Source organism: Pan troglodytes, chromosome 16 (assembly GCF_028858775.2).
Source record: "Pan troglodytes isolate AG18354 chromosome 16, NHGRI_mPanTro3-v2.0_pri, whole genome shotgun sequence".
In the NCBI taxonomy this organism is placed as follows: domain Eukaryota; kingdom Metazoa; phylum Chordata; class Mammalia; order Primates; family Hominidae; genus Pan; species Pan troglodytes.
This window is the reverse complement of record NC_072414.2, coordinates 12216675-12237387: the sequence shown is the minus strand read 5'-3', so window position 1 is coordinate 12237387 and position 20713 is coordinate 12216675. Positions and strand designations below refer to the sequence as shown.

The window sequence follows — 20713 nt, the reverse complement described above, 5'->3', positions numbered from 1 at the left end:
ACAGAGTCTTGCTCTGTCGCCCAGGCTGGAGTGCAGTGGCGTGACCTCGGCTCACTGCAAGCTCCGCCTCCCGGGTTCACACCATTCTCCTGTCTCAGCCTCCTGAGTAGCTGGGACTACAGGCACTCGCCACCACACCCAGCTAATTTTTTTGTATTTTTGATAGAGACAAGGTTTCACCGTGTTAGCCAGGATGGTCTCGATCTCCTGACCTTGTGATCCGTCCATCTCGGCCTTCCAAAGTGCTGGAATTACAGGCATGAGCCACCGTGCCCGGACTATTATTTCTTTTTTTTGAGATGGAGTCTCACTCTGTCGCCCAGGCTGGAGTGCAGTGGCAGGATCTTGGCTCACTGCAACCTCCGCCTCCTGGGTTCAAGCGATTCTCCTGCCTCAGCCTCCCAAGTAGCTGTTTGTTGATAGTAGGCATCCTAATGAGTGTGAAATAGAAAAACACAAGAACAAATCCTTTTGATTTGTTCTTTCCTTTTTATTGCTGAGTAATATTCCATTATATGAACAGTATTTGTTTATCCATTCTCCTATTTGTGCACTTTGGGTTGTTTCTAGTTTTTTGCAATTATAATTAAGCTGGTAAGAATATTCACTATACAGCCAGGTGTGGTGGCTCATGCCTGTAATCCTAGCACTTTGGGAGGCCGACGCAGGCGGATCACCTGAGGTCAGGAGTTTGAGACCAGCCTGATCAACATGGAGAAACCCCATCTCTACTAAAAATACAAAATTAGCCAGGAGTGGTGGCGCATGCCTGTAATCCCAGCTACTCGGAAGGCTGAGGCAGGAGAATCGCTTTAACTCAGGAGGTGGAGGTTGTGGTGAGCAGAGATCACGCCATTGTACTCCAGCCTGGGCAACAAGAGTGAAACTCCATCTCAAAAAAAACAAAAAAGAAAAAACAAAAGACTATTCATTATACAAGTTTTTGTGCAGAGATTAATTTGTATTTCTATTAGGTAAATACTTAGAAGTAGAATTACCATCATAGGAGATATATATGTTGAATTTTATAAAAGACTTCCAATGTGGTTTCTTTCTGAAGTGTGAGTTAAAGTCTTTTGCCCTATTTTTCCTGCATTGTCATTTTATTGTTGTTTGGGTTCTTTACATATTCTGAACACAAACTCTCTGTCTGTTATATGTATTGCAGTATTGTCTTGCAATATTGTCTATGTCTTTTCACTCTTTTAACATTCTTTTGATGAGAAGTTTTAAATTTCGATCAAATCAATTTATCATTTTTTTCCTAAAGGTACTAACCCTACATTTTTGAGAAATCTTGGCTTCCTCTACTCTACCGTTATAAAATTATTCTCTTATGTTTTCTTCTAGAAGCTTTGTATCTTTAGCTTTCAAATTTAGGTCTATGATCCATACACAGCCAGTTACTTTTTGTACATGGTGTTGGGGAGGAAGTTGAGTTTCAGTTTTTGTACATCGTTATGCAGTTATTCTAGCACCATTTTTTTAAAAAAGGTTCTTTTATTTTTTTATTTTTATTTTTTTTTAACACGGAGTCTCTCTCTGTTGCCAGGTTGGAGTGCAGTGGCGTGATCTCAGCTCACTGCAACCTCTGTCTCCTGGATTCAAGTGATTCTCCTGCCTCAGCCCCCGGGGTAGCTGGGATTACAGGCACTCGCCACCACACCCAGCTAATTTTGGTATTTTCAGTAGAGACAGGGTTTCGCCATGTTGGCCAGGCTGGTCTCGAACTCCTGACCTCAGATGATCTGCACGTCTTGGCCTCCCAAAGTGCTGGGATTACAGGTGTGAGCCACTGTGCCCAGCCAAAAAAGAGTTTTCTTTCTCCATGGAAGTCCTTTAGCATCTTAATTGAAAACCAATTGACCAAATAATGTGTACTTAATTTTCACTATTCTGTTCCATTGCTGTATAGTAGCCTCATTTCTATAGATAATTCTTCATTGGCTGTTTGCCCTTAGGCCCATTTCCAGAGGCTTTAAATGGTTATTTATTTTATTTTATTTTATTTCATTCTATTTTTTTGAGACAGGGTCATGCTCTGTCGCCCAGCCTGGAGTGCAGTGGCACGATGTCGGCTCACTACAACCTCCAACTCTCGGGTTCAAGTGATTCTCCTGCCTCAGCCTCAGTGGTAGCTGGGACCACAGGCACCGGCTACTACGCCCAGCTAATTTTTGTATTTTGTAGAGAGGGGGTTTTGTCCTGTTGGCCAGGCTGGTCTTGAACCCCTGAGCTCAAGCAATCCACTGCCTCGGCCTCCCAAAGTGCTGGGATTACAGGCATGAGCCACCGCACCTGGCCTAATGGTTGTTTTTAAATAAGCACTGTACTATACTCACCTATTTTCAGACTATGGTTGACCATGAGTAACTGGAACTCAGAGGAGGGGGACTACTAGTACAGTATAATGAGATATTTTGAGAGAGAGACGAACTACATCACTTTTATTATAGTATACCACTACGATTGTTCTATTTTTATTATTGTTAATGTCTTACTGTGTCTAATTTATTTATTTATTTATTTTTAGATGGAATCTCACTCTGTGAGTCTCACTCTATCGCCCAGGCTGGAGTGCAGTGGCACAATCTCAGCTCACTGCAACCTCTGCCTCCAGAGCTCAAGCAATCCGCCCACCTTGGCCTCCCAAAATGCTGGGATTACCGACCTGTGTGTACTTTATAAATTAAACTTTATCATAGGCCTGCATATATAGAAAAATATATAGTCTATACAGTGTAGAGTGTGCTACATCTGTCCTTTCAGACATCCACCAGGGGTCTTGAAGCTTATCCCCAGAAGATGAGGTGGGAACTACTGTAAATAATTTTGACCCTTTGAAATCTGATGAGACTTGTTTTACTTCCTAACATATGGTATATTTTGTGAATGTTACGTGTTTATTTGAAAACTTTAATTCCTGTCAGTAACAGCTTGAAGTCTTCAGTACAAAGCGTCTGAACATCTTTCATTCCGTACAATGCATTCTGTATTCTGTTTTGTGGAGGTGCCATTTAGGTATAATAGGTTAATTACTTAAAAAAATTTTTGTATCTTTACTTCTTTTTGTGTCTGCCTGTCCTATCAATTACTAATAGAGAGAAGTTCAAATCTCTATGAGTGTGTATTCGCCTATTTCTTCTTTTGATTCTATCCATCTTTGTCTAAATATTTCAAAACTTATTTGATGTATATATGCACTAAAAGTTGTTATTTTTTCTTCCTTTTCTTTTGAGACGGAGTTTCACTCTTGTTGCCCAAGCTAGAGTGCAATGGCACGACCTTGGCTCACTGTAACCTCTGCCTCCCGGGTTCAAGTGATTCTCCTGCCTCAGCCTCCCAAGTAGCTGGGATTACTGCAACCTTCGCCTCCCAGGTTGAAGCGATTCTCCTGCCTCAACCTCCCGAGTAGCTGGGATTACAGGCATGTGCCACCAGACCTGGCTAATTTTTTGTATTTTTGGTAGAAACAGGGTATGTTAGCCAGGCTGGTCTCGAACTCCTGACCTCAGATGACCTGCCCGCCTCAGCCTCCCAAAGTGTTGGAATTACAGGCGTGAGCCACCATGCCCGGCCTATTTTTTCATACTTAATTGACCCATTTATTTTTATCAAATGTCCTTTTTATCACTGATAGTGCCCCTTGAGTTGAATTCTACTTTGATATTAATATAATCACTCCACCTTTCTGATTAGCATGTCCTTTTGCATCTTTTTAATTTCAGCCTCTTTGTGTCCTATATTTAAATTATGTCTTTTTTTTTTTTTTTTTTTTTTTTTGAGACCAGGTTTCACTCTTGTTGCTTAGGCTGGAGTTCAATGGCGCAATCTCAGCTCATTGCAACCTCTGCCTCCCAGGTTCAAGCGATTCTCCTGCCTCAGTCTCCTGAGTAGCTGGGATTATAGGCATGTGCCACCACACCCAGCTAATTTTGTATTTTTAGTAAAGACGGGGTTTTGCCATGTGGGTCAGGCTTGTCTTGAACTCCTGACCTCAGTTGATCCACCCGCGTTGGCCTCCGAAAGTGCTGGGATTACAGGCATGAGTCACTGTGCCCGGCCAAAATTATGTCTTCTTAAAACAGAATATATTTGGGTCTCGTTTTTAATCCAATGTGACAATTTCTGTGTTTTAATCCATTTACAGTTAGTAAACGGATTACATGTTTAGTCCATTTACATTCAATGTGATTACTAATGTGGTTGAAGTCTAACTGCTTGCTCTTTGTCTTTGCCTTATGTGCTTTTTGCTCCTTCCTGCTTTCTTTTGGATCAAGTATATTTTTGTATTCTATTTTATCTCTTTTCTTGGATTTTTAGCTGTATTATTTTTTATTAATTGCTCTAGGGATTACAATATTTTATTATTTTAAGACGGAGTCTTGCTCTGTCGCCCAGGCCGGAGTGCAGCGACACGATCTTGGCTCACTGCAACCTCCATTTCCTGGGTTCAAGCGATTCTCCTGCCTCGGCCTCCCGAGTAGCTGGGATTACAAGCGCACACCACCATGCCCGACTAATTTTTGTATTTTTAGTAGAGACGGGGTCTTCACCATGTTGGCCAGTGTGGTCTCGAACGCCTGACCTCAGGTGATCCGCCCGCCTCGGACTCCCAAAATGCTGCGATTACAGGCGTGAGCCACTGCGCTCGGCCGGGATTACAATATTTTAAATTATCACAGTATAACTTGAATTTGGGTTCTATCATGTCATCTACAATGTAAAAACCTTTGGAATCTAATTTTGAGACTCCACCCTAGGCACAGAAAAGGAGTAATCTGCGGATTTGAAAATGTGTGGACTGGGAACCAGAATGTTATCCAAAGCCCCTGTTTTGCAGGAATGTGAGAAAGTGATCTCCGAATATTGAGTCAACTGGTAGATTGTCTCAATCCGCTGGTCAGGATCCATTTGCTGCTTTTTGCCTTACCGCAGAGCACAAGCGGGGGTAACCAAACCTTCATAATCTAGAGACCAGACTAGAATATCTGATGCCCATCCTTACTGTTCTCCATAAGAACCAGGGGTCGCAGATGAATGGGGAGTGAGGTTGCTGCGGCTGAGCGGGGCGTTTAGGGCAGTTTTCCTAAACACGCCTGTGACCAGCTGACTCCACTCAGCGTTTCCTTGTGAGGTATGTTTCTTCACGGGCCTTTCAAGATTGTTTTTTGGCACGAGCTCAAATCAGGTTTTCTTCCGTCCGCCGTTCCCGCAGGTCTGCGCACGGATTTGTCCCTGGCTCCCGCAGGCAATGGGGCCGCAGGGGCCGGCCGGGGGGGTCCCCAGCGGGCTCTGCGCGCCGACCTGCAGCGGGGACCCGCGCCTGGAACCCTCCCGACGAGCGCAGGTGAGCGCCTCCTGCCAAGTGGGGCGGCGCCACACGGGCGCCCTGGGTGTCCCCCTGAGCTCCTTCCGCAGCTCAGGCCACCCCCCGCCCTGACCCGGTGGAGCCCCGGGACAGGGTGCGGACCCCGTTCCTTCGCGCTCCGAGCCGGACGGACCCGCAGGAGGACCCCACGCCCGCTCCGCCCCGACCCCGCCGTCCCGCGCAGGCTGCGGTGACCCAGGCCGGCAGGTAGCCAGGGGCTCTCTGCCTGGGAGGACACCTTCGGCGGCTGGCGTGGGGAAAGGGGCCGCCCGGCCGGGGACGCCCCGCCAGGAGGAGGGAGCGGCCGGGGCCGCGGCCGGGAGGGAGGAGCGCCGGGAGGAAGAGGCCGAGCCGGGAGAGCCCCCGCCCCGGGAGGAAGGGGAGGAGGCCGAGTGTTTCCTGGCGCATTCCCGGCCAGCCCGAGTGACTCACTCGGCCAAGGAAACTCCCAGGGCCCGCCCAGGACCCCCAAGCCGCCGCGGACGCAGGTGAGGAACCCCGCTCGCCCGCGCCTGCCCTGCGGCCTCCGCGGGGTCCGGGTCCCCCTCGGAACCTGGGCCGGCCAGGGCGGCGGCGGGGCCGGGACGGAGCCCCCTCCTCCCCGCCCAACCCCGGCGGCGCGGCCTCCCCGGCGGCGCGGCCTCCGGGATCGTCCTGGTCCCCGCGTCCCCCAGGTCCCGGCCCCGGGCTCCCGCGCCTCCCGGGCTCCAGGTCCCCGCACTCCCTGCACTGGCTTCCCGGGCCCTGCGCCCCCGGCCTTTCGGCCTCGGCCCCGAGCTCCCCGCCCCCGCGTTCACCGCCTCGCGCCCCCGGATCCCGGATTCCGCGCCCCGGCACGTGGCACAGCTCCAGTGGCGAAGGAATACCTTAGTGTTTGACGTTTTTGTTGGAAAGTAAGGAGCAGGCAGATTGTTAATGTTGCACTAAGGTCGCGCAGCAAGATCTGAACCCGTTGTTGTTTCGTGCCCCTGTGAGGACCGGAGGGAGCCTGGTCCGCGGAGCCATTCCGGGCATTCTTGGAGAGAGGAGTTTTGGGCTTTGTTAAGGAGGCGCGATCGTTACGGAGGCAGCACTGTTTCGCACAAGCATCTGAATTGTGTATTTTAAGGCTGAAATGCGTGAGCTTAATTTGCAGCACATTGTGGGTGTGACAAGAAGGGTGCAAGAATAATTGGGAAACGGGGTTGATGGAACGTATTTTAAGCTGAGAGGGGCGTCTGGACGGTGTCAGCTCCGCTATTAAGTCCAGTCAGGGAGCGGCTGCTGACTGAGCCCAGCGCCGCGTGGTCGCCGCTGGGGACTGAGGCTCGGGAGCGTTTGTTTTCTGGCGGCGGAGGGCACCGTGGCTGCGCCGGGAGCGGTGGTGTTTCTTGCAGTCGTCCGTCGGACTCCGGAATGAGGCGTGGTCGGAGCCGCGGTGATGCCTGGTGCAGTGCGCACATTGCTATGCTTGACAGCTTGGTGGCAGAGTCCCGGCCAGGCCGGGACCCGCGGGGGCCCCACGCATGCTGCCTTTTCCCTGCGGGTGGCCAGCGGTTTTCCAAGTGATGTCTAGATCTGCAGGCACGGAGCCTGGAAGAACGAGTCACGCTGTGAGTGGGCGCGGGCCGTAGCAGGTGTGCACTCGTAGGGCCAGTAGGGAGATAGTGCCGGTGCCCTCACTGCGACCGAGGCGCCCTGGAGTCGTGGCGGAGGACGGTTCCTGCGTTAAGACAGGTGTCTGTGCTGCGCTCAGAGAAAATGTACCCCCTAAGTTTGTGTGTGTGTTTAAATTTATTTTAAACTTTTAGTAAGATTCACTTTTTGGTGTTCAGTTCAGTGAGCTGTAGCAGGTGCGTGGACTGTAGTGACTTCCACCGCAGTCAGGATACTCAGGAAGGCAGCCTCTCTCCTCCCCGCTCTTGCAGCCGCCTGTCTGTTCCTCAGTCCTCCTGCTTTGCCCATTCCAGAATGTCACATGTGGGCTTGGAGTCTGGCTTGTTTCGCTTAGCATAAGGCGTTGGAGATTCAGCTATGCTCTGGTTTGTCCCTGAAGAGTAAAGATACAAGGGTCTGAAAAGTGTGGCTCTCGGATACAGCCTGAGAGAGAGACTAAAATGATAAAGTGATGAGAAAAATTACAAAACTATAGTTCATTAAAAACATTAAACAGTATAGAACCGTGTATACTAAAAGTGAAATTCCCTCGGTACTTCTAAGTAGTATAATAGTCTTTTCTGTGCATAAGCAATTTTTTAAATAACATAGTGAGATCATATTGCATATATTAGCGTCATACATTTTTCACTTAATGATGTTTGGTTACTTAAAGATCTTAGCAATCTTTACATGTTGATATATATAGTATATACACACAGATTTCCCTCAATCTTTTAAATAACCGTATAGTATTCCTTTTTTTTTTTTTTTTTTGTGACAGAGTCTTACTCTGTGGCCCAGACTGGAGTGCAGTGGTGCAAACTCGGCTTGCCACAACCTATGCCTCCTGGGTTCAGGTGGTTCTCCCACCTCAGCCCCCTGAGTAGCTGGGATTACAGGCACGCACCACCACACCCGGCTAATTTTTGTCTTTTTAGTAGAGACGGGGTTTTGCTATGTTGCCCAGGCTGGTCTTGAACTCCTGACCTCAAGTGATCTGCCCGCCTCAGCCTCCCAAAGTGCTGGTATTACAGGCATGAGCCACTGTGCCCGGCCAAATCACTATAGTATTCTGTAGTGTGGATGTTTCATAATTTTATCAGCCTCCTGTTGATTGACATTATAGTTATTTACTGTTTTTCACCACTACAGTCAATGCTTGTGTCTGTATCTTTGTGCACATACTCAAGTTTATAATGCTAAAGGTGACTTTGGGTTTAAATAATAGCTAACATCTCCCTCCCTCCTTTCTTTTTTTTTATTTTATGTTATTTTATTTTATTTTATTTTTTGTGAGACAGGGTTTTGCTCTTGTTGCCCAGGCTGGAGTGCAATGGTGTGATCTCGGCTCACTGCAACTTCCACCTCCTGGGTTCAAGCAATTCTCCTGCCCCAGCCTTCCGAGTAGCTGGGATTACAGGCGCCTGCCACCACACCCAGCTAATTTTTGTATTTTTAGTAGAGACAGGGTTTTGCCATGTTGGCCAGGCTGGTCTCAAACTCCTGACCTCAGGTGATCCACCCACCTCGGCCTCCCAACGTGCTGGGATTACAGGCGTGAACCACCGTGCCCAGCCAAAACATATTTTATAGCGTGAAGTTTTAACTAACATGTCCAAGCTATTCTCATTGTTTTTCCTATTAAAATTTAGCCAACCCTTAGAGGCCATTCATAAAGCATGGATTAATTACACTGACATAATTTAAAAACCTTATTTTAGCCAGTGCAATAATATCAGACAAAGAAAGAAAAGGCATACAAATTGGAAAGGGAAAATTGTCCCTATTTGCTGACAACATGATTATCTACATAGAAAATCCAGGGAATCTATGAAAAAGCTACTAGAACTAATTAATGAGGTTAGCAAGGTCACAAGATACAAAGTCAACACACAGAAGGCGACCTTATTTTTCTTTTTCTTTTTTTTTTTTTTTTTTTGAGACAGAGTTTCATTCTTGTTGCCCAGGCTAGAGTGCAATGGTGCGATCTCGGCCCACCGCAACCTCTGCCTCCCGGGTTCAAGCAATTCTCCTGCCTCAGCCTCCCGAGTAGCTGGGATTACAGGCATGTGCCACCATGTCTGGCTAATTTTGTGTTTTTAGTAGAGATGGGGTTTCTCCGTGTTGGTCAGGCTGGTCTGGAACTCCCAACCTCAGGTGATCCGCCTGCCTCAGCCTCCCAAAGTGCTAGGATTATAGGCGTGAGCCACCGTGCCCGGCCTGGCGACCTTATTTCTGCATACAGCAGTGCCCCTTATCCATGGGGAGATACATGCAAAGTCAACACTATACAAGCTGACCTTATTTCTGTTTACAACAGTCCTTGTTATCCATGGACGATACGTTCCAATGGAAGCCTGAAACCTGAGATAAGACAGAACCCTTCATGTACTGTGGTTTTTTTCCCTATACATCTATGCCTATGATAAAGCTTAATTTACAAATTAGGCACAGTAAGAGATTACCAACAATAACTGTTCATAATATAGAATAATTATATACTGAATAAAAGTTATATAAATGTGTTCTCTCTTTCAAAATATCTTTTTGTATGCACTCACCTATTTTTGGAGGGCAGTTGACTGTAGGCAGCTATAACTGGGGAAACAGAAATTGCAGATAATGAAACTACAGGTAAGTGGGGACTACTGTACTAGCAATGTACAATTAGAAAGTTAAATTTGGCCGGGCGTGGTTGCTCACGCCTGTAATCCCAGCACTTTGGGAGGCCGAGGCGGGCGGATCGCAAGGGCAGGAGTTCGAGACCAGCCTGGCCAACATAGTGAAACCCTGTCTCTACTAAAAATACAAAAATTAGTTGGGCATGGTGGCGTGCGCCTGTAGTCCCAGCTACTCAGGAGGCTGAAGCAGGAGAATCGCCTGAACCCGGGAGGCGGAGGTTGTGGTGAGCCGAGATCGCGCCACTGCAGTCCAGCCTGGGCAACAGAGCGAGACTCCGTCTCAAAAAAAAAAAAAAGAAAGTTAAATTTAAAAACACAACATTTCGTTTGCTTCAAAGGAATCAAATACTTAGGTATACATTGAATAAGACTTACAGGATCTGTATGCTGAAGATGAGAGAAATCAAAGATCATTTAAGTAAATGGGGGAACATACCATAGTCAGTGATTGGAACACTCAACATAGTAAAGACATCAGTTCTCTTCATATTGATCTATAAATTTAACCCAATTCCAATTTAAAAATATTAGCATGCTTTAAAAACAAAAATTTTAAACAAAAATTTTGTTTATTGAGGTATAATATACCTACTTTATAAAATTCACCTACTTTTAAGTATACGTTTGGCTGGCCTGTGAACGAGGGGGTTAGGGATTCCAACCCCCTGTGCAGTTGAAAATCCGAGTGTAACTTTTTTTGAGATGGAGTTTCGCTCTTATTGCCCAGGATAGAGTGCAATGGCATGATCTTGGCACACTGCAACCTCTGCCTCCTGGGTTTAAGCCATTCTCCTGCCTCAGCCTCCCAAGTAGCTTGGATTACAGGCATGCGCCACCACTCCCGCTAATTTTGTATTTTTAGTAGAGAGGGGGTTTCACTGTGTTGGTCAGGCTGATCTCGACCTCCTGACCTCAGGTGATCTGCCCGCCTCTGCCTCTGACTCCCAGAGTGCTGGGATTACAGGCGTTAGCCACGGAGCCTGGCCTTTAACTTTTTTTTTTTTTTTTTTTTGAGACGGAGTCTCGCTCTGTCTCGGCTCACTGCAAGCTCTGCCTCCCGGGTTCAAGCGATTCTCCTGCCTCGGCCTCCTGAGTAGCTGAGATTACAGGCACCCGCCACCATGCCTGGCTAATTTTATATTTTTAGTAGAGACGGGATTTCACCATGTTGGCCAGGCTGGACAAGTATAACTTTTGACTTCCCAAAAGTTAAAACTACGAATAGCCTGCTATTGACCAGAAACCTTACTGATAACATAAACAGTTGATTAACAGAGATTTTGTAAGTTATATGTATTACATACTGTGTTCTCATAATAGAGTAAGCTAGAGAAAAGAAAATGTTGTTAAGAAAATCATGAGGAAGAGGAAATAAACTGACTACTCATCACGTGGAAGTGGATCATCAGAAAGGTCTCCATCCTCAAAAAGCTCACAGTGAGCAGGCCAAGGAGGAGGAAGTGGATGGGTTGGTTTTGCTGTCTTGGGGGTGGCAAAGGCAGAAGTGGAAGAGGTGGAAGGAGGGGCTAGAGAGGCAGGCATACACCGTGTAACTTTTACTGGAAAAAGTCTGCAAATAAGTGGACCCGCATGGTTCAAACACGTGTTGTTTCAGGGACAACTGTACAATAATTTTTAGAAGATTTCTGGAGCTGTGCAACCATCACCATAATCCAGTTTTTGTTTGTTTGTTTGTTTGTTTTGAGAGAGGGTCTCACTCTGTCACCCAGGCTGGAGTGCAGTGGTGTGATCTCAGCTTACTGCAACCTCCGCCTCCTGGGTTCCAGTGATTCTCATGCCTCAGCTTCCCAAGTACCTGGGATTACAGGAGGTGCCACCAAGCCTGACTAATTTTTTTGCATTTTTAGTAGAGAAGGGGTTTCACCGTGTTGGCCAGGCTGGTCTCGAACTCCTGGCCTCAAGTGATTCATCTGCCTCGGCCTCCCAGTACTGGGATTATAGGCATGAGCCATCGTGTCCGGCCTGTTTTTGTTTTTTTAATTTTAATTATGTTTTAAATGGAGATGGGGTATCACTATGTTGCTCAGGCTGGTCTTGAACTTCTGGGCTGGAGCAGTCCTCCTTTCCTCCTGAAAGTGCTAGGATTACAGATGTGAGCCACCAGGCCCGGCCTTGCTCATCTGTTGATGGACAGTTAGGTTGATTCCATGTCTTGGCTGTTGTGAAAGGTGCTGCAATAAACATGGGGTACAGTGATCTCTTGGACATACGGATTTCATTTCTTTTAGATATATACCCGACAGTGGTGTTGCTGGGTCATATGGTAGTTCTATTTTTAATATTTTGAGGAACCCCCGGCACTGTTTTCTACAATGGCTATACTGATTTACATCTCCACCAACAGTGTACAAGGGTTTCCTTTTCTCCACACCCTGGACAACACTTGTTATCTTTTGCCTTTTTGACAAGAGCCAGTCTGACAGGTGTGAGGTGATAGCTCATTGTGGTTTTGATTTGGATTCCCTGATGATTAGCGATGTTGAGCATTTTTTCATACACCTGTTGGCCACTTGTACACCTTCTTTTGAGAAATATCCATTCAGATCTTTTACTATTGAGTTGTTTGAATTCTTTGTATATTTTCATTATTAATCCCTTATTAGTTATATGGTTTGCAGATATTTTCGTGCATTCTGTAGATTGTCACTTTACTCTGTTGATTGATTCCTTTGCTGTGCAGAACATTTTTAGTTTGATGTAATCCCATTTGTCTATTTTTTCTTTTGTGGCCTTTGCTTTTGAGGCTTTATTTCCTCAAAATAAGCCAGGCACAGAAAGACAAGTACTGCACGATCTCACTCATATGTGGAATCTGAAAACGCTGATGCCACAGAAGGACAGAGCAGAATGGTGGTTACCAGAGGCTGGGGTGGCTGGTGGAAGGGGAGAGAGGAAGATGTTGGTCAAAGGATACACATTTATAGTTAGATACAAGGGGGAAAGTCCAGAATAGGCAAATATACAGAGACAGAGAGTAGACAGGTGATTGCCTGGGGCCAGAAAGCAGGGGAGAGAGGATCAGTGAAGAACGGGTAGAAAAAGTGAGAATAACTGCTAATGGTTAGGGAGTTTCTTCTCCCTTTTTTTTTTTTTTTTTTTTTTTTTTTTTTGACAAGGTCTCGTTCTGTCACCCAGGCTGGAATGCAGTGGGGCAATCATGGCTTACTGCAGCCTTGACCTTTTGGGCTTAAGCAATACTCCCACCTCAGCCTCTCCAGTACCTGGCACTACAGGTGTGCACCATCATGCCTGGCTAAATTTTGGTTGGTTGTTGTTTTGTTTTTTTGAGACAGAGTCTCACTCTGTCGCCCAGGTTGGAGAGCAGTGGCGCGATCTTGGCTCACTGCAACCTCTGCCTCCCAGGTTCAAACGATTCTCCTGTCTCAGCCTCCTGAGTAGCTGGGATTACAGGTGTGCACCACCATGCCCGGCTAATTTTTGTATTTTTAGTAGAGGCAGGGTTTCACCATGTTGGCCAGGCTAGTCTCAAACTCCTTACCTCAAGTGATCCTCCTGCCTCACCCTCCCAAAGTGTTGGGATTACAGGTGTGAGTCACCGCCTAATTTTTGTGTTTTTTTATAGAAATAAGGTTTCACCATGTTGCTCAGACTGGTCTCAAACTCCTGAGCTCAGGTGATCCCCCTGCCTGGGCTTCGCAGGGATTATAGGCTGAGCCACCGCACCTGGCCACATTTAAGTCCTTAATTCATTTCGGGTTGATTTTTGTCTATGTTGAGAAGCCAAGGTCTGATATTATTCTTCTGTATGTGTGTATCTAGTTTTCTCAACACCGTTTATTGAAGAACCTATCCTTTTCTCATTGTGTGTTCTTGGCACCTTTGTTAAAAATCAGTTGGCTGCAAATGCATGCATTTATTTCCAGGTTCTATTCTGTTCCATTGGTTTATGTGTCTGTGTTTATGCCAATAGTGTGCTGTTTGGGTTACTGTATCTCTGTAGTTTTTTTTGTTTTGTTTTGTTTTTGAGACGGAGTCTCACTCTGTCACCCAGGCTGGAGTGCAATGGCGCAATCTTGGATCACTGCAACCTCTGCCTCCCGGGTTCAAGCAATTCTCCTGCCTCAGCCTCCTGAGTAGCTGGGGATTACAGGCATGCGCCACCACACCCAGCTAATTTTTTTGTTTTTAGCAGAGACAGTGTTTCACCATGTTGGCCAGGCTGGTCTCGAACTCCTGCCCTCAGGTGATCCGCCCACCTCAGCCTCCCAAAGTGCTGGGATTACAGGCGGGAGCCACCATGCCCAGCCTCTGTAGTATATTCTGAAGTCAGGTAGTGTGATGCCTCAAGCCTTGTTCTTTCGCTCAGGATAGCTTTTGCTATTCCAAGTCTTTTGTGGTTCCACACAAATTTTAGGATTTCTTTTTCTATTTGCATGAAGAATATGGTAGGTATTTTGATAGAGATTGCATTGAATCTGTAGATTGCATTGCATCTGTAGATTGCTTTGAATCTGTAGATTGCTTTGAATCTGTAGATTGCATTGAACCTGTAGATTGCATTGAATCTGTAGATTGCTTTGGGTACTATCTATTGTTTATTTATTTTTTGAGATGAGTTACCCAGGCTGTTACCCAGGCTGGAGTTCAGTGGTGCAGTCATGGCTCACTGCAGCTTTGATATCCTGGGCTCAAGCGATCCTCCCACTTCAGCCTCCTGAGTGTCTGGGACTACAGGTGTGAGCCACCACGTGCAGCTGCTTTTTATTTTATTTATTTTCTTTTTCTTTTTTCTTTTTTTTTTTGAGACAGAGTTTTGGTCTTGTTGCTCAGGCTAGAGTGCAATGGCGCAATCTTGGCTCACCGCAACCTCTGCCTCCCGTGTTCAAGCAGTTCTCCTGCCTCAGCCTCAAGCTACTCAAGCTGGGATTACAGGCGCCCACTACCACGCCTGGCTAATTTTGTATTTTTAGCAGAGATAGGGTTTCTGCATGGTGGTCAGGCTGGTCTGGAACTCCTGACCTCAAGCGATCTGCCTGCCTTGGCCTCCCGAAGTGCTGGGATTACAGGCATGAGCCATCACGCCCAGCCTTATTTTATTTTTTAGTAGAGACAAGGTCTAGCTGTGTTGCCCAGGCTAGTCTTGAACTCTTGAGCTCAAGTGATCCTCCCACCTCATCCTCACAAAGTGTTGGGACTACAGATGTGAGCAACAGCACCTGGTCTATTAATTCTGTTGTTGCCAGTGTGTTTGGTGTCATATCCAAGAAATCATTGCCAAATCTGATGTCATGAAGCATTTCTCCTGTTTTCTTCTAAGAGTTTTATAGTTTTAGATCCGATGTTTAGGCTGTTGATCTGTTTTGAATTAACTTTTCTTTTTTGTGTGTGTGTTTGGTTTTTTTTCGAGACAGAGTCTTGCTCTGTCGCCCAGGCTGGAGTGCGGTGGCGCAATCTTGGCTCACTGCAAGCTCCGCCTCCCGGGTTCAAGCGATTCTCCTGCCTCAGCCTCTCTAGGAGCTGGGATTACAGGCCCCCGCCACCACACTCAGCTAATTTTTTGTATTTTTAGTAGAGACGGGATTTCACCATGTTAGCCAGGATGGTCTCAATCTCTTGACCTCGTGATCTGCCCGACTTGGCCTCCCAAAGTGCTGGGATTACAGGAGTGAGCCACCACGCCAGGCCAAATTAACTTTTCTGTATATTATATAAGGTAATGGTCCAACATAATTCATGTATGTGTGGATATTCAGTTTTCCTAACACAATTTGTTGAAAAGACTATTCTTTTTCCATTGAATGATCTTGACATCATTGTTGAAAATCATTTGACCACATATGTGAAGGTTTATGTCTGGGTTCTTTGTTCTGTTTAATTGGCTAGTATGCCTTTCTTTATGCCAGTGCCACACTGTTTCAATTACTGTAGCTTTATGGTAAGTTTTGAAATAAAAAGGAGTGAAGTCTCCAACTTTGTTCATCTTTTTCAAGATTGCTTTGGCTATTCTGGGTCCTTGGAGATTCCTGTGAATTTTAAAATGGGTTATTTTTGCAAAAACAAAGTGCTGTTGGAATTTTCAAAGGGATTGCATTGAGTCTTCAGAAGGCTTTGGATTGTATTGTCATCTTAACAATATTATGTCTTCCAATCCATTAACAAAGATGTCTTTCCATTTGTTTGTATTTAATTTCTTTCAGCAGTGTTTTATATTTTTTAGTGTGTAAGTCTTTCACCTCCTTGATTATATTTTTTAATTGAAACTTGTATTTAGCCATTTTGAGACTAATATCTTGAATAAGTAAAATTCATTTACACTACATTCTTCATCTTTTGGATGCTGTTGTACATGGAATTAATTTCCTTTTGGGATTGTTCATTGCTAAAATATAGAAATGCAACTGATTTTTACATGTTGCTTTTGTATCCTGCAACTTCCCTGAATTCGTTTATTAGCTCTAACTAATAATTATTATGGAATCTTTGGGATTTACTACATATAAGATCATGTCATCCAGAGTTTCATGTGTTATGAGGCACAGAGGGACTACCTTTTTATCATAATGTTTGTAGTAATTTTTGTCCGCAGGTCTGTCTTGTCTAATGTTAGTATTGCCACTTCCCTCTCTTTTGGTTACTCTTTGCATGGTATGTCCTTTTGCATTCTTTTAGTTTCACCGTACTTGTATTTTTATATTTAAAATTTGTTTCTAGTGGATAGCATATAGTTGGTTCATGTTTTCTGTTTACTCTGTAAATCTCTGCCTTTTGATTTGAGTATCTTGTTCATTTACATTTAATGCAAATATGTATGTAGTGGGATTTACATCTGTCATTTTGTTATTTGTTCTCTTTATGTCTTATATCCAGAGAGCTGATGGCCACAGCAGCTCCGGCCTGATTTCTAATAGGAGGGTTATCTAATAGAAGGATTTCAGAGCATTCCAGGGACAAGATTTGCATTTGTATGAATTTTTTTGTGTTAAAAGCCTCTTAGAACATGGTCTCAAGAAATTAGGGATGTGTTTTTCACCATCGTGTTGGTTTAAGCCTGATGTGCATCTGTGCTATTCAGCACAAGCTCACTGGGCATTTGTTTTCCTGGTCGCTCCCCCTTCAACTTTATTACGACTGCATTTCCTTCACGCACAGCCCATGCCGTGGGCTGTGGCTTGGCCCTCCATGGGGGCAGAGGTGATGTCTGTTGAACTGTGGCTCCCAGGTTTTTTAGATGGGAATAAGACAGATGTACAGTGATAGCCGCTGTGACCTTGTCATGCCCTGTTCTTTGCTTTCCCCTTCACATTCACATTTGCATCACAGGGGAGGGGGAAAAAAGCCCAAAACACTCTGAAAGCAGTGGGTTTCATCTTGAAACCTGATTCCATAGCCAAAATTTGATGCTCAGAGCCTGTGTGGTCACTCCTTGCAGTCATGTTTTCCTGGCCAGGACAGTGGGGATGAGTGTTGATTTGTCCTTGAAGATACTCACAGAAGGAGATGTGCTTGCTCTGAAGAACCACATAGCCCCACAGCTGAAGTGGTGAAGTTCTGCATTTCATTTGAATCCCTGTCCAAAGCTCAACTTCTCAAGCTGTTCCTAGAAGGACCAGTCTCCACGAAACCAGTGAGCCTTAACACCACCTGGACTCATGGCTCAGTGGGGCCAGCTGCCCCCAGAGATCATTGAATAACTGTGTGTGTTAAATTGAGCAGACTTGTGCATATGCACAAAAACTTCACTGACTCTTGAGAGGGAGCCTTGTTCCTGTCAAGGAGACCACAGGGATAAGGTTTTCATATGCACAAGTTGTGTTTTCTTGTTTGTCGTGATGACAGGGTGTGGAGGTGGTAGAGGTGTGATGTACCCTGACTACAGGGTTCTCCAGAGAAACAGAAGCAGCAGGATACGTGTGGATGTGCGTCTAGAGAGATTTACTTTAAGGACCTGACTCACAATTGTAGAGGCTGGCAAGTCCAACGTTTGCAAGGCAGGCCAATAGGCTAAAGACCCGGGGAAAAGCTGATGTTGAAGGCAGCCTGGAGGCAAGATTCCCTCTTTCTTAGGAGAGGTCAGTCTTTTTTCTTTCAAGGCCTTCAGCTGGTTGGATGAGGCCCACCCAAATTATGGAGGGTAATTTGTTTCATTCAGAGTCTACTGGTATAAATGTTAATCTCATCTAAAAAGTACTTTCATAGCAACGTTTAGATTGGAGTTGGACCAAAAACTGGGTACCATGGCCTGGCCAAGTTGACACATAAAAGCAACCATCACAGGGATTGATTTTTATTTTGTATTTAAATAATTTGCATTTTATTTTTATTTATTTATTTATTTTTTGAGATGGAGTCTCGCTGTGTTGCCCAAGCTGGAGTGCAGTGGCGCTATCTTGGCTCACTGCAACCTCCACCTCCCTGGTTCAAGCGATTCTCCTGCCTCAGCCTCTTGAGTAGCTAGGATTACAGGCGTGTGCCACCACGCCTGGCTAATTTTTGTGTTTTTAGTAGAGACGGGGTTTCACCGTATTGGTCAGGCTGTTCTCAAACTCCTGACCTCAAGTGATCTGCCTGTGTCAGCCTCCCAGAGTGCTGACTTCTTTTCTTTTTGAGATGGGGTCTCACTGTGTAGCCCAGGCTGGTCATGAACTCCTGGGCTCAAGTGATCCTCCCACCTCAACCTCCCAAAGTGCTGGGATTACAGGAGCCACCATGCCCGGCCTTCTTGTATTTCAGTCACACATTTCAGGCTGACCTCACTGGTCACGTGGAATTGACTGTGACCTGTGATGGGCACCTGAGAAGCCTCTGGAGCTCTTGGTTGCCCTGATTCTATCCCAGGCCCAGGTGGAGGGCAGATGTGCTATGTTGTAGCTGCGGGCCGTGGTGGGGCCGGGCCCTGGAAGTGTGTGTGAAGACGCAGGCCGGCACATGTCTTCCCACACACTGTGAGCAGGAAAGGTTCAGGTGCCCCGAGTTCTTCCTCTTCACATATGTCGGCCGCACTCCTGCAGACTTAGCCAAGACTACATGGTGGAAAGTGTGATTGGAACTCCATGCTTCGGGAACTTTGTGATTTCATTTAGTGAGATCTGGGAGCGTGCTCTGAAGTCACCTGTCCTGAGCCCCTCAGCCAGCAGGGCTTAGTCGGGCCCCGTCCAGGCCATTGTCACTTTTGAGGAAGACTCTCCAAGATTTATAAACAGGTAGTGGGTGACCTGCCCATTGTAGTCCATAGCCTGTTGCTGCCAGCAGCTCCTGGGAAGGGGCGATAGGAGAGCACTGCCTCCTTGTCCCGTGTCCCAACCGAATGCTAGAGCCAGTGCTTCAGGTATTCAGGTACCTCAGGTTGCTTGGAAAAGTTTAAATAAATTATGCATACTTATTAAGTATTCTAATCTTTTATCAGCTTTTTTTATTGGCTCCCCTGCAGAAAAAAAAAAAAAGGCAGAGGTGATTTTGGGAACCGCGGTGTCCCCTCGGCATCTCTGAACATGCGCCACTGTCTGTGTGTTCATCAACGTAAAGCTGTCTGTTCTGGCTGTTGCTGTCTCATACAGTGTGTGCACCAGATGCTAGCGAGTCTTACACGGATGCTGTCGAGATGTAGGAGGCAGCGTTGCTGTGTCTGCTGCTCATCGTGGGGTCTTTCAACATGCTGCCAAGCGGGTTCCCTTTCTCCACAAACTTGGAGCGAGGGTCTCGGTGGGCTGTCATGGGTGCAGACTCTTAGTTGAGAAATCTTCAGGATGGCATTGCCTTTCTGCAGCCTGTTGTTGGCCACAACTCAGGTCCTTCTTCATCCCCGGCAGGAACAAACCCCTCCTGAGCTTTTGTGTATTTATCTGCTAAGGCTGCCAAAACACAGTACCAGTGACTGGGTGGCCTCACCACAGACATAGTATTTGCTCACAGTTCTGGAGGCTGGACATCCAAGATCACAGTGTGGGCAGGTTGGTTCCCTCTGTGGCCTGTCTCCTTGGCTTGCAGATGGCTGTCCTCTCCCTGCGTCCTTGTGTGGTCTTCTCTCTGTGTGCATCTGTGTCCTAATCTCCTTGTCTTTTTTTTTTTTTTTTTTTTGAGATGGAGTTTTGCTTTTGTTGCCCAGGCTGGAGTGCAGTGGCGTGATCTGGGCCCACCGCAACCTCTGCCTCCCGGGTTCAAGTGATTCTCCTTCCTCAGCCTTCTGAGTAGCTGGGATTACAGGCCCATGCCACCACACCTGGCTAATTTTGTATTTTTTTTTTTTTTTTTTTAGCAGAGACAGGGTTTCTCCATGTTGGTCAGGCTGGTCTCGAACTCCTGACCTCAGGTGATCCACCCGCCTTGGCCTCCCAAAGTGTTGGGATTACAGGTGTGACCCACTGCACCCGACCTAATCTCCTTGTCTTATAAGGACCCAGTCCTATTGGATGAGGGCCCACCCTGATGGATTCATTTTAACTTAATTATCTCTGTAAAGAACGGAAGCATTCTGAGGTCCTGGGGGTTAAGGCTTCAACACACGAATTTTGAGAGCACACAGTTCAGCCCATAACAGTTTGTTTTGTTAAAACGTGGGCTCTTCATTATCGCCTTTGATCCCCTGGGCCAAGCCCTTGTTGATGGGGCGCCCCTGAACTCTCAGAGCCATGGACTCCTGCTGCTCTGGGGACACCAGGGCAGAGGGAAGGGGCTGGGGCCTGGTGTGTCCGCCACTAGGGAAGCCTAATTCGTTATCCCTGTTAGATAAAAATACAGGTGCTCTAGTATTTGCTTCTGTCATTCCAAGGAATCACAGTCATGCATCACTTACCAACAGGGATATGTTCTGAGAAATGCATCGTTAGGCACTTTTGTCATTGTGTGGGCATCATAAAGGGCACTTACACACACCCAGATGGTACTGCCTGCTGCACGCCTAGGCTGCACGGTAGAACCTGTTGCTCCCAGGCCACACGCCTGTGCAGTATGTTACTGCAGTGAACACTGTGGTTAAGAGTATTTGTGTATCCAAGTTTACGTAAACATAGAAATGGTACAGTGACACCATCTCAGCTCACCACAA

General features: G+C 46.3%; 1 protein-coding gene across 6 annotated transcripts in view; it reads left to right on the top strand.

Annotated features, from left to right (window-relative positions):
• The first annotated feature begins 5239 nt into the window (after nucleotides 1-5239).
• The window catches only part of CYFIP1 (cytoplasmic FMR1 interacting protein 1), a 111115-nt gene continuing 95641 nt past the window's right edge, over nucleotides 5240-20713 (top strand). For 2 of the 6 annotated variants that reach the window (XM_016927743.2, XM_016927740.1), the window contains exon 1: nucleotides 5240-5350. In XM_016927743.2, the coding sequence (XP_016783232.1) occupies nucleotides 5255-5350 (96 nt within the window). In that variant the 5' untranslated portion in view covers nucleotides 5240-5254. Of the gene's footprint in view, nucleotides 5351-5695; nucleotides 5860-20713 lie in introns of those variants that run through there. The other 4 variants (XM_003314563.6, XM_016927742.4, XM_009428634.5 and 1 more) reach the window with 4 other exon arrangements.